This window comes from Dermacentor andersoni, chromosome 1, assembly GCF_023375885.2.
Source record: "Dermacentor andersoni chromosome 1, qqDerAnde1_hic_scaffold, whole genome shotgun sequence".
NCBI classification, from domain to species: Eukaryota; Metazoa; Arthropoda; class Arachnida; order Ixodida; family Ixodidae; genus Dermacentor; species Dermacentor andersoni.
The window spans coordinates 258,050,192-258,062,677 of record NC_092814.1 but is presented as its reverse complement, the minus strand read 5'-3'; the positions used below and the strand labels follow the sequence as shown (position 1 = coordinate 258,062,677).

Below are 12,486 nucleotides of genomic sequence, written 5' to 3'. Positions count from 1 at the left end.
GAAATGCAGGCATGGCAGCATCATTTGTATATACCAGTGCCCGCCTGTAATCAAGCTGGCACTGTAACAGATGTACTCGCATGCCTATGAGCAACAGACGAGTGAGCATCTAGCGGTGACCCTTTGAGAGATTAGAAACCAAAGAAACAGAAATTTTTAGGCACGCAGCAAATAGAAACAGCCCGCGAGATAAAACCAAAAGTAATCGCTGCGTGCCGTCGCACATGCGAATGCACGAGTGCCGAGCACTCACTGAAATACCAACATAAAAAAGCCGTGGAATGAAAACCAAGAGACTACAGAGCAAAAACAAAACTCATTGTATCCACACAGGGTGGCAGCACTTGCTGGGCAACAAATAGTTGAAAAAGTACAGCCAGTTTCATGCAGTAAAAGCTGTCAAAACAGCGAAACTGGTGGTCGTTTTCTCAAGTTTGAACTCGTGTTTAGCACGATTTTTATGAAAGTCTTTTGTCTCGTTGTCGTTTTGCTAGATACAAGCTTCGGTTCCGTATTGCACACACTCTTCAGTTGCGTGAGGTTGTGATCAAACCACAGTCTGTCGCACACCTTGCAGCTGTGGCTGCGCTCACGGTCGAAAAATTCTTTTGTACCGTCCATTGGCACCCTCCATAAGAGGAATCTCTCTGCGTCGTCTCTGTTCAGCCTCCTACTCTCGAAGTTGGGGTTTAGCTTGCCTCTGCTAGTGCTTGACTTGCGTTGCCTTCTCTTGAAAGGGGGGTTGGCTTGTCTCCACTGACACTTGGCTTGCGCTTCCCCTTCTCGATCCTCAGCGATAGCAGCTTCACTCCGCTCCCGCTTCACACTCTCGAAGCTCAGGATTTGCTTGACGTGAGTGCTGCCATTCTCGTGCGAGCTGCAGTTCACACCGAGCGGAATCAATCCATGGGGCGAAAGGGCACGCGCCGGCGAAACACCTGCTCCTATAACTCTCTCCTTCCCCTCCCCTGGCGCATGCCCCGATTGGTACGCTCCCATTCCGACGGGATGGGAGCGGACTCATTCTTACCTTCGTCACGCCCTCTGGCGGTGAGTTCTGGAATTTGCCCCCTTGTGTGACACCGGATGCCAGACTGCGAAGGCTCAACTCAGAACAGCTCCACTGTTAAAATTGGCACGTTTTTCAAACATACAGATAGTGCCGTAAGTATACGGCATTGACCACTTGGGACTTATTCGGGGCACCGTACATTTGGGGCATTGACCGTCAGAGTTAAAGGTGTTTTGCTGCCACGGGCAAAAATTATATACGCCTCTCCCCGCTCGGCACCAAATTTATGTGTATCATGTTGACAAATTCAAGCCTCGCTTCCTGAGATATTACTAGTAAATCAAACGGCTCATCAAGCTTGAACAATCAAGCATAGAGATCGAAGTTGCTGAAAATAAAGAGATGTAATCTGATTTGTACTGAAGAGAAATCCTGAGTAGGTTTTAAAACCATGGAATAATAGTACACGTGGTTGGCAGTAAGAGTATCGGAAAACATGGGGAAGAAACGAAACTAGGCATAACATACTTATAAATGGAAGAAGTCAAAAATTGCAACGCTGTGTAGTATCACAATCAAATGATTGTAATAATACGGGCGTAAAAAAAAAAAAAAAACCTGTAGACACGTTGCAATCGCTCCTCAATCTTTACTGCAGCTTTGACCCATGAGAAGAAATGAAACAAACTTGATTATTATGGTCATCTGCTAGCTGCCATCAGTATACTGCGCTACACAGCCGCTCTTGGTGATGCCCATTGGCACTGTCAGCGCAGTCTACTCGTGTATCTGAGGACGAAGGTGTCCGGCATGCCGGGTTCCGTGTACTTTCGTTCTGTGTCAACAAAAATGCGGGCCAATCCTGGGGATTGTGCAGGAAGGGTCGAAGTGCAATGGCACATACCCTTGTGGACTCTGAGTAGTGAGCTCCGGGCCCTGTAACACGCCCTGTAATGCACCCTTGAACTACCCTTGTCGCACCTGGGACCTAAAGAGGTCTCGGGCACAACGGTATGAACAGACGCTACGATCAGATCTTAGCCCAAAAAGGCAACCTGCGTCGGCCATGTCTCCGTTCACACTGCCCTCTCTATATCGGTGTTTCAAGTGTGCTGCTGAAGTGTTGCGCGTGTCTACATTCCTCCTGCTCCTCGGGGTGGTGGTCCCGTTGTCCACACGAATGTATATGGAGAACCAGAAAGACAAGTTACCATTCTCCGTTCTGAATTTCACTTCGCTGTCATTGTAATGGGGAGGCCGCGTATAGCCCAGATTCTTGAGGAGCAACGCGCCTACGAAGAGTGACGTCTCACATGCGCTTGGCGTTTTGTGCACAATCTTCATCGGTGTTGTTTACCGCCCGCCAGCGCCGATTGCATTCTCGTCTCTGTTCCTGCCATTCCTCTTTGTAGGTGTGTTGCTCTCGGGAGTCTTGACTATACATGAATATGATGGAATTGATATAATAATAGAGGTGATATGAGAATGTGTGTGTGCATAGCAATAGTCGCGATCACCACCGATTAAGACAATAAATGTGTTCGTACCTTTGTTCAAAATTCTGTGTCACCTCTGTGTTGTATGCTAAACAGCTTCACTGGTCATCCACCTTCACATTAGCGGAATGGGTCATGATTTTTTATTTTCCAGGATTTTGTAATCTTTTTCCTCAGAGTGGAGACACCAGTAGCCAGATTTAATTGATGCAATTAAAGGTTTGCGAATACCAAATTTTCAATTTCCAAATTACGAGGTTGTGGGATCAAATCCTGGCTGCGGCAGCCCAATTATGATGGGGACAAAACGCAAAAATGCCCTTGTCCCGTTCATTGGGGGCAAATAAAGATCCCCTGGTGGTCAAAATTAATCTGGAGTCCCCCACTATGGTGTGCCTCATAATTAAATCGTGGTTTTGGCACATAAAACCCCAGAATTCAACTCAGTTCAATTAATTCGTAAGTTTTAATAATAAAAACGAAGTGCAAGATAAATCAAATATTTTTTTAATACTACTACTATTTAGTTAGTAAAAATTCAATTTCTTTCACCAACCAGAGGTACGAAAAAACAAAGCTTTTTTATTGCAATCCAAATAACGTGCAGAAAAATGATACTTCGTGGTCAAAAAAATTCTCAGGTGCAACGCTTTTGCTTGAAAGTGTCATAACTGCAGTTATTTAATGTTGTCCTGGAGGTAGACTAGCTACTAAACATGTCAGGGTAGCAGGGATACCCTCTTGCATGTCTCAAATCCTTAACACACCGAAAGAAAGGCTGCTCACTCGACACACTAGTGTCTGGTATCGGTAGGTATCTCTTTGCAAGCCAAGCCAACACTGGGCAACATGCTTACACGACCAATCGCATTGATCTTCTTCTTGGCCCCAAATCTCGCAACCTGTGCTTGTGGTAGTGTAAATTACTGCTGGTTGATGAGCTTATCAAGTCTTTCAACAGCACTGATGTGCAAGAAGCCTTTTCTGAAGCTTTTGTTTTAGTGTACATATCTGGGCTCCTTGGTGTTTAAATTTTACTTGCTTATTCTAAAGCCAGGCGGACAAAGCACATCCAGGGTACTTGAGCAGATAGTGTCGGGTAGCCGTAAGAACTAGCAGGGGCCCATGACAGCACCTTTTTACTTTTTATATGCTTCGCCGCATAACTTGGCTGTACTGCGGCAAAGCTGACATAAAGAATTGACGACAGCCACATTTGTGGGTATATTGAATCAAATATTCGAAGGTTCGAATATTCGCGCACCGCTAGTTGTAACCAATAATATGGCATGGGAACATTGTATAGTAAGTGATTATTTTACCATGGAATGCCCATACATGTTCACAGTGCTGCGGCCGCTCATTGTTGCATCTGAGTATTGTTAACACCGGTAAAGCTTTAAGTGGGTTCAACTGTACTCCTTTCTGTCTAAATGCCTTGGTGTCTTTCACCTCTTTGTTTTCTTCTTGCAGCCGTGTTGCAACAATTATTGGTTATAACATGTTTTTTTGGCACTTGAATATTGTTAGAAGTGGGTTCAACTATCTGAACAAATCAACACACCTCTGGAAGCTACCTGCTTTAGGAACTGTGCCACATGTCACAAGCACATTTAACTTTCAACTATATGGATTTCGTTATACATGTACTTTGATAGCACTAAGCCACTAATGGTCAATTCCAGTGGCATATCAGAGCAGCTGATCAATTCCACGAGCAAGTGCCTCTGTCAGGCGTTAAACAATGCCTCCTAATCTGCGATTGAAACAAAATTCCTGCTATCAGAGCCAAGTGTGATAGCGAAAGTGCTCTACTAGATCGTGATTTAACCTGCCCTGCATGTGGTCATCCACTTTGCTGCTGGTGCTGGTGACACATACTGTTGAATGCGTGCTTGTAATCAGCGGCTTCAACGTCGCTGTCTATGTCCAATTAGTTGCACATATCAGAACTTGAGAAATCCAAGTCTCAGCTGTCACTATCGAGCAGCAAAAGCAATGTTGCATGTCACGACAAGTTGTCCAGGTGTCCACCATTACCATGAAAGCCACAACTACCACATTGCCACCAAGCACGGCGAGTAGTAAAAGTACGAAAAAGCCTGCATGAAGGAAATGCGTCACGTAGAGTTGTAGTCCACTCTACCACTTTGACAGCTCCATGGTCATGGTTTGAAGTCTGCTTTCAATCTCTCATTGTAATATTCAACTTGCGCCCTCACTCTGTCATTCGAACACACTTGCTCCAAATGAGCAGAAAAAGTTGTGCTGACACTGCCATTGAAATTCACCATAAGTAGTAAATGTGGTACCTCATTGACAGTGGTTGTTTGCTGCTGAGCATAAGGTCGCAGATTCTATTTCCAGCTGTGGTGGCCACATGTTGATGTATGTTTTGTTTATTGCTGCTGCCACGGTGTCACTTCCTACTTTTTTCATTTCTGGTGCCCACAATAGCCTAGATCTTAATATTGCACGTTAGTTTGTTTCACATGCGCTTGTGCGAGTACTTTTTCTTCTCTTTGTTTCATCATCTATTTCACCAGGATTAGCTCGCCAAGCCTGTCGCTAGGCTTACCTGTATAGTTATCATGAAACTTTATTTGTTCCTCACATCTGTGTGCATCTTCTGATGAGTCAAACTTGTACAGTTTTCTTATTATTCATTCTTGATACATGCAAGTTTTCTTGACAGTGAGTAGGATATGCACTGCAAATAGTGCGGTGATGAGTGTTGAGGCTACTGTCTGGGATAATGCAGCTGCAGCTAAAATGCCAATTACATTCTTTTGTCTGTGTATGTATGTGTGCATGTATGTGTGTGTGTTTAATGAGCAAAGCACTAAAGAGCAAAGAGTATTTTAACTGCTCTAAACAGCTTATATTGCTCATTACATTAGTGGTTTCATTTCAGTGGAGAGATGCCAACCCTGAAAGCCTCATGGACTCAAAGTTGAGGTGTGTCTTCGAAATGCCAACTGAGGCTACTCCTCAGGTGAGTTTAAGCTGCACCTGCAAACTTTTACTTCCTTTTTGCTCATTTGTATTTCAGTAACTGGGTATTTTGTCTGTAAAGTGTGTTGCATAGGAAACTATTTGAAGCAAGGAGTGTATTCCTGCAGTTCATGGCTGTTCTGTACATTTGCAAAAACTGAAGACAGATGTGGACAATAAACTGATACATTTGTGTTGCTGGCCAAACAGTGCGCATTATTCTATATAGAGCTTATGTTTATTTCAATATGTCGTGTGTTCTCGTCATGCTTAAAATATCCGTAGTCACACAGTTGTGCCATCGTCGGCATATAATCGTGCAGGATGCCATATATGTTGAAAGCTAAATTTTGGTCCTTGCTTATATTTGTGCGTTGCCTTTGCAGTCTCGGAGACCTTTGTCTTCATGGAAACAAAGATTCTGTTCTATTGATACGCACCTGCTGCTGTGGTGTAGAGGCTATGGCATTCTGCTTTTGAATGTAAAGTTGCAGATTCCAGTCCCGGATGTGGTAGCTGCATTTCAATCAATGAGTCACTAGAATGCTTGCGCATTTAGATTTTGATGCACATTAAAAAAACCACAGGTTACCGAATTAATTTATTATTTATTTTCCCTGGCACATTAGATATCTTGAAGGCCATCTTCAATATAATACTTAGAGATGCAGTTTTGTTCATTAAATCTGAACACCGAAAAAAGTACATCTTATTTGCATTATAGTTTTCTTTGAAACTGACTGTCATTCCACTTGTTCTATTGCATCTTTTGTGGATTACTTTCTTTCAGGCATTGGCCCACTTGGCACTGTGAATTTGTGTGTGCTAGCTCATATGCGCTCGTTTCAAAATTGTTTTATATCTTGGTCAAAAAGTTTGTGGTAGGAAACTGGAACATGTTTGTGGTTCTGTTGTAGACCTACAACTAACTGGCGTCAGTGTGTGTGCATGGCTCTGTGTAGGTGTGTTTGTCTTCCCTCCTCCTGCCTCTAAAGCCTTGTGGGTCAGCCTATACTGGGTCACTGTGTGTGCCCCGCGGCCGAAATGTTTTCCCCCTTTTCCCATAGAATAACCTAGACGTGAGCACGTCCCATGGGGACGAGAAGGGAGCTGCCCCTAAGGGAGAGTGTGCCCCCAAATCCCCCAAGGTGAGTTTCATAGGTGCCCCTTCTCTGCCCTCCCTTGCCTTCTTTGACCATTGCAGTGTGTACACGTGCTCCTCACGCACTTCATTGGAGCCTCAGTCCAGGCTGCACATTTTGTGAGCATGTGGTCTGCGGCTAGTCTTGCTTGCTTCCATTTGTTTGTGCTCTTCGTGGAAAGCCTATTGGCGAATAGGTGTGCCTTTTTAATGCCACATTTAAATTCCATTTGATTTCTTTGATGTGTTGGAGTGTACAATTGCTTGTTCTCATCTAATCTTTTGTTTACTTGCATCACAACTAGAGTTCGGAGCTGTAGGTAGTCTTTGGGAGGAAAACATCCAGACCACATTAGTGAAGCTTTTTGTGTACTACTATAAGCATTATCAATCAATCTGGCCCTTGATAATTTCTTGTTGTGGAAAGAAGCTTTCACATACAGAATTTTTATGCACTTGATCACGGAGCTAATTTCTTTCTGGGCATCAAACTTCATCCTGTCTTATTTTCCTATTCCTGTTCAGCATCTGTCAATATGTTGCCTTCGAGTGCTGCAGTCGGATAGATGTGGCGTGTGTTAAAGTTCATATGTATTAAAATTGTTGGTTAATGTTCCACTTTTGCTGTTAATCTTTTAAAAAGTGAGTGCCATGCTAGGACACTAAAGGAAAGTTACTGTGCTACTGTACATGACAAGTATTGGAGAACACCAGACACAGCTACAATTCAGGAGTTTTCAACTAGGGTAGTTTTGGTTTGTAGGTCATCTAGAAGAGGGGCTCCGGCAACTCGGACAACAAAACATGCAATTTATGCAGCCAAATTTATGGGGCTTTGCACATCACAGCAAAAGTATGTTGAGAGAGACCTAAATTATGTTGCACGAGGACTGCTTTAAGGCCAACATTGCTAGTGTCGCTATAGGCTTCAACAATGCGGTAAGGAGGCGAGTTGACATAGTGAATGTATTGTTGCATAGTGACATCCTTGCATAGTGACATCCATGCAGAGAAATCATGTGGCCATTCAGGAGCTTGGTAAGCGATGCAGTGATCGAAGCAAAATTCTTGACAAAGTGTCTCTTGTAAGAACACAGGCCCATGAAGCTACGCTCCGGAGCTCTTTTACCATTCCTGCTTGGTAAAGTCTGCCACAGTGTAGACCTTGTTCAGATCAGGAAGGACACTGTCTTCTTACACCATGTAGCCAAGTATGCTTGAATCTTTCGTTCCAAACCTTTTAGTTCAGAACATTTTAAAAGTATCAGTTTGGGTTTGCAATCAGTTCTAACTGTTCCATCCGGAGTACAATTTTCAGTTTCGGCTCGGTTCAGCACCCCATCCAAAAGTCAATAAAGCAAATTACAAAAGCAAATTGCAGGTAGTAGTTAGCTGCAATAAAATATGTATATGCATTCATGTACTTGCAAAATAGTCTGATTTTTAGTTTTAGAAAGCTTTATGACCAATTATGGCTGTATGCAATATGCTCAATGAGCTTTTCACTTTTCAACTTCTGTACAGCATGTAATGGCATTACGGAGATTTCAACAATAAACTAGTTATGTGAATGGACCAGTTGCTAATTGTGGCAGTTGTTTTATTTTGAAGTTTGCATGCCCGAGTGCATGCTACTGTGAATGCTTTGTATGGGTGCTTTTTCTCTCTTCTGCATCTACTTCAATTAAGCTTTTATTTCATCCTGTCTTACCAACTTAGTGTCATAGTTTTGTGGCTCCCACAAGCCAATTGAAGCTGTTGCTTCAACTGCAACCCACTTATGGTTCTTGGTTAATGGCCAATGCAGCTCTTTTCTGAAGTGACATGGTTTAACACTAAATAGGTTACTCATAGCCTTGGTACGGGTTGTCTTATAATGTGTGTAGTTTCTTGCTAGGAGGGGTGGATTTGGAGCTTGATATTGTGGTTCTTATTTTGGAAATAAGTTTATCTATCTTCTTTAGCATGTATAACAACTTTTTTTTTTTTTGGCAGGGCTTTCTTGTTTTTTTCTTCAGTTGCTGAAAGCACCACTTCTTTTGTTGTGTTCTTTTAAGGATAGAAGCTATGGTTTTGAGGCACATAGTCCTTGGCGGCAGTGTATTTTTGCTTGGCACAAGGTATCGGGCTCGATTGCTGGCTATGGTAGCTGCATTGTAATGGGGACAGAGAGCAAAATCACCTATATATTGAAATTTTGGTCTACATTTTAGGACTCCATGTGGTCAGAATTATCCCAGCGCACTTAACTATGGCATCTCTCGTAGCCCAGTTCTATCATGACATTGAAATCTTATCTATTTGATGTGATAAGTAACCATGCTAGAAGTAACGCCATGCAGGGAACGTTTACACTTGAGATCTGCCTGCTCTTCTGTAACTTGGGAAGACACGTTGAGAGACAACGGCACCAATCAAGACAGGGTGATCAGCCACGCAAAAACGTGTGGTTTTCAAGGCAGGAAAAGAAGCTGGGAGTGAAAAAACAGTGTTTGCTGGGCGAGTTGTGCCTTCAGACATGCTATCAAGCTGTGCAGTGTGTGACCGGCAAGTCCAGAGCTGGAGGGGTACCACTGGCAGTGCACTGACCTGGCCTGTCCCTGCCAGAACCACAGCTGTGCATTGCGAGCACCAGTCAAAGATCCAAATGTTATTACCAGCCCTATCTCATGTACTGATAGCCACCACACTTGCTTCCTTTGGCTTATGTTTACACTTGCATGGCTCCATCCTGTGCCCATGATGTCATCTTGCTACTGTGATGTGAGTGGCTGCAGGGAGCATTCTGACAAGCAAAATTTTACATTTTGGTTTTGATGCATGATGTTCGTTTCTTTATGTGCTGCAAGTATCTGTTTTTAACATCTTCTCAATGTTGCTTGCCTTAAATGTTCCTTCGCTAATGTTGCCTGCATCCCTGACTCTCCCTTATTCACTGCAATTTGTAATTTCTTGTGCCTCCTGGAATTCTCCCTGCCTGTGACAGATTCTTGCGTGCTGAAGATGTGGTCTGGGACAAAATAATGACGAACAATTTTAGCTCAAGCTGAGTGTAGAACAGGGCTTGAAACCAATAGGAAGATGAGTGTCAACATGCCAATGAAGCATGAGTAGCAGGACATATAGCACTCTGCTGAGTTCATAAAGGAATTTAGCAAATCATACAGGCTAAGATGGAAAGAAGTGAATAAGGTTGGACTTGGAGCATGTCTGTTAGCATGGGAGAGCAGCATAGTACGGTAGAGAGGTGAGATGGAAAAAAATGTCCGAAGGATGTCGTAATGTATAAGGAGGTGTCAGAAGTTACGAGACTGGCTCTGTTTTGGAGAAAGTTATTTATGTGCATTCAAACACTCCTTTGAAATAGTCCCCTTGTACAGCAATACAGCACTACCAGCACTCCTGCAACTTTGCACATACATATGTCCTGGAAGTCTTCTGTTTGGAACGAGTCGAACACCTTTTGATTCGAGCTGGATTTGAGCAACCATGTCGAAATAAACTTTGAGCTGGGTTTTTTAATTCTGGGAAGAGAGCAAAAACTTCACTATATTCACTGTGCATTGACTAAGATAATGTTGCCAAGGAAAACTGTGCAAGTGACACGCTTGTAATAACAGTTCAAAGAATATGACCTTTAAGCTTTAGGTGGTGAGCAAGTTTGTACTAAAAGAAATCATCAAAAACGATTTTTTCAAAATAAGAACGAGGCCAGACCAGTTCTAACGCTTGAAATGTGATGAAGACGCTGTGTTGGTTGAGACAAAAAAGCCAAGATGCAAGTGGGTAAGATACGGAAGACAGCCATCTTATAAGAATTTATGGAGAGGGGGAGAGGGGCATAAAAAGTTGTGTAGATAGCAGAGTATGTCCAAAATTGGTAGTTTCTCTGACCTTAAAATCCTCAAGTAGAATTGGATTTACATGTATAAAGCTGTTTTGATAAGGATCTGCACTACATGCTTATAATTAGTACTTGATTCATCACACAGCAATACAGATGAAAAGTAGGTAAATGGGCACTGCTTTGTGTGATCTAGTTACGATTGAATAGTTTTGTGTGTGCACTGGTGATGGCATTTTGCACCTGGAACCTTAGTAGCAAGAAAGTGATAATCTACTGGCTCTCCCAACTTATTGTTGCTATGACTTAAAGGGCCCCTCGCCAGGTCTGGCCATTTTGAGCTGACAAGCACAGTGCATACAATGCATGCTAACGATCATGTCTGCTAAGTACAACACTACTCACCGCGGAATGAGCTGAGATTTCAAACCAAATGCCATTTGCCATTATCCTCGCGAGTGCCGCTCTCCCAGCCAGAGCAGTAACATATATGCATAAGTGTGTCTATGTACAGTCGCGGACAGATTAAAATGGACTCGGCGAAGGCGGCCGGAGCGGCTGTGGGGCCGGCGCTGCTATCGCACTTCGCACGCTCATGACGAGAGTGCCCCATGTGACGTCAAACTTCTCCTCCGCACCCTCGCTCTCACGCTGGTGCGTCATGCTTGATAAATTCATTACTGGCACATCCCACTGTGTGAACTGCAAAGGCAACACCTGGTATATTCCCGATCCTGCAAAACATGGAAAAAGGAGGAAGAAATAATTACCTTGAAAATCAAAGAATATATCTCATTTAAAGAACCCAGAAAAAGGTGCTCAGTTTTTCACAATATAGCTTATGCGGATGTGGTGCATCGGGGGGCAGCGCTGCATCGGTCTCCACCACTTCCCCGGCCCATGCACAGCGAGCCTTCGGGTGTGGTGCCTGCCCCCATGGTGGCAGTAGGTAAAAAGACTCCACCCACCCAGCAAAAGAGCTCGACGACTCTTGGGCCGTCGGGCCACAAGACCTCTACTCACCAGTCGAGGCTGGAAAGACGAACAAACCACCTGCAAGGGCAGGCATCCAGCACCTCCTGGGAATCAATGAATACCGGAGCTGCAGGTGCCGAAAGAGTGGCGCGGTTCTCTCGACTGCGCCAAAAAAGAAAAACAAAAGATCATGTGTCCAAGCAAGGACACATGAATATAAATGATTTTCTCCTTAACTTACAGAACACACTTTCTAGAATGTTACAATGGCCATGCAGATAATGCACTAGAATACCAGGGGACTAATCCGTAATCTGGACATAACTGAATTATTTCGATATCAGCTGAAGGTGTTCCGTGTCCAGGAGACACAAATTCCAGACAAGTGAATTTTCTCCAGCAATATGCAATTTTTCGCAAAGGCCGTGACGACACTGGTGCCTAGTTTGCTGGGGTAGCATTTGTCAACGCTTGTCAACATATGGCCCTTCAGACGCCTCTCAAGTCCGTGTCTGTGCGAGCAATTCTCTTCAACAAGTTAACCATTTGTTCTATTTGCATATCGCCCAAGCATCAGCTCAGCAAAGCAGACGTTACAGCCCCATTGACCAGCTCCCGGAACCATACATTATCACCGGAGAGTGTAGTGCTCATGACACTCTTTGGGGAGACTCCCGTCACAACACGAGAGTCTGGCTAATAGAAACTTTTCTTGTATCCTCTGCTGTATGCCTCTTTAATAAGAGCCCACATATCACAGTTTCTGATATAATTCATGCTCGTCAATAGAGTGAGCAATTGGCTTTACGGCCATCTTTCCGTATTTAGAATGGAGTGCAATAAAAGAATCCCTTTGGAAGTGACCACTTCCTTGCGACACTAAATCTGATACGGCAACACGAATGCCCTCCAAATGTTCCTCGGTGGAAATTATCATCTGTCGACTGGGATCATTTTAAAGAATCAAGCTATATATGAACAGGTTTTATCAGTGAATTCAGCATGGACGACGCAGTAGCATATT

General features: G+C 43.6%; 1 protein-coding gene across 2 annotated transcripts in view; it reads left to right on the top strand.

The window, feature by feature from the left end:
- Positions 1-12,486, top strand: part of LOC126547851 (vesicle-associated membrane protein-associated protein B-like) — a 37,234-nt gene that overhangs the window by 12,548 nt on the left and 12,200 nt on the right. The window contains exons 4-5 of one of the 2 annotated variants that reach the window (XM_050195878.3): positions 5,423-5,503; positions 6,570-6,650. In XM_050195878.3, coding sequence (XP_050051835.1) covers positions 5,423-5,503; positions 6,570-6,650 — 162 coding nt within the window. The remainder of the gene's footprint in view (positions 1-5,422; positions 5,504-6,569; positions 6,651-12,486) is intronic. The other variant, XM_050195879.2, reaches the window with a different exon arrangement.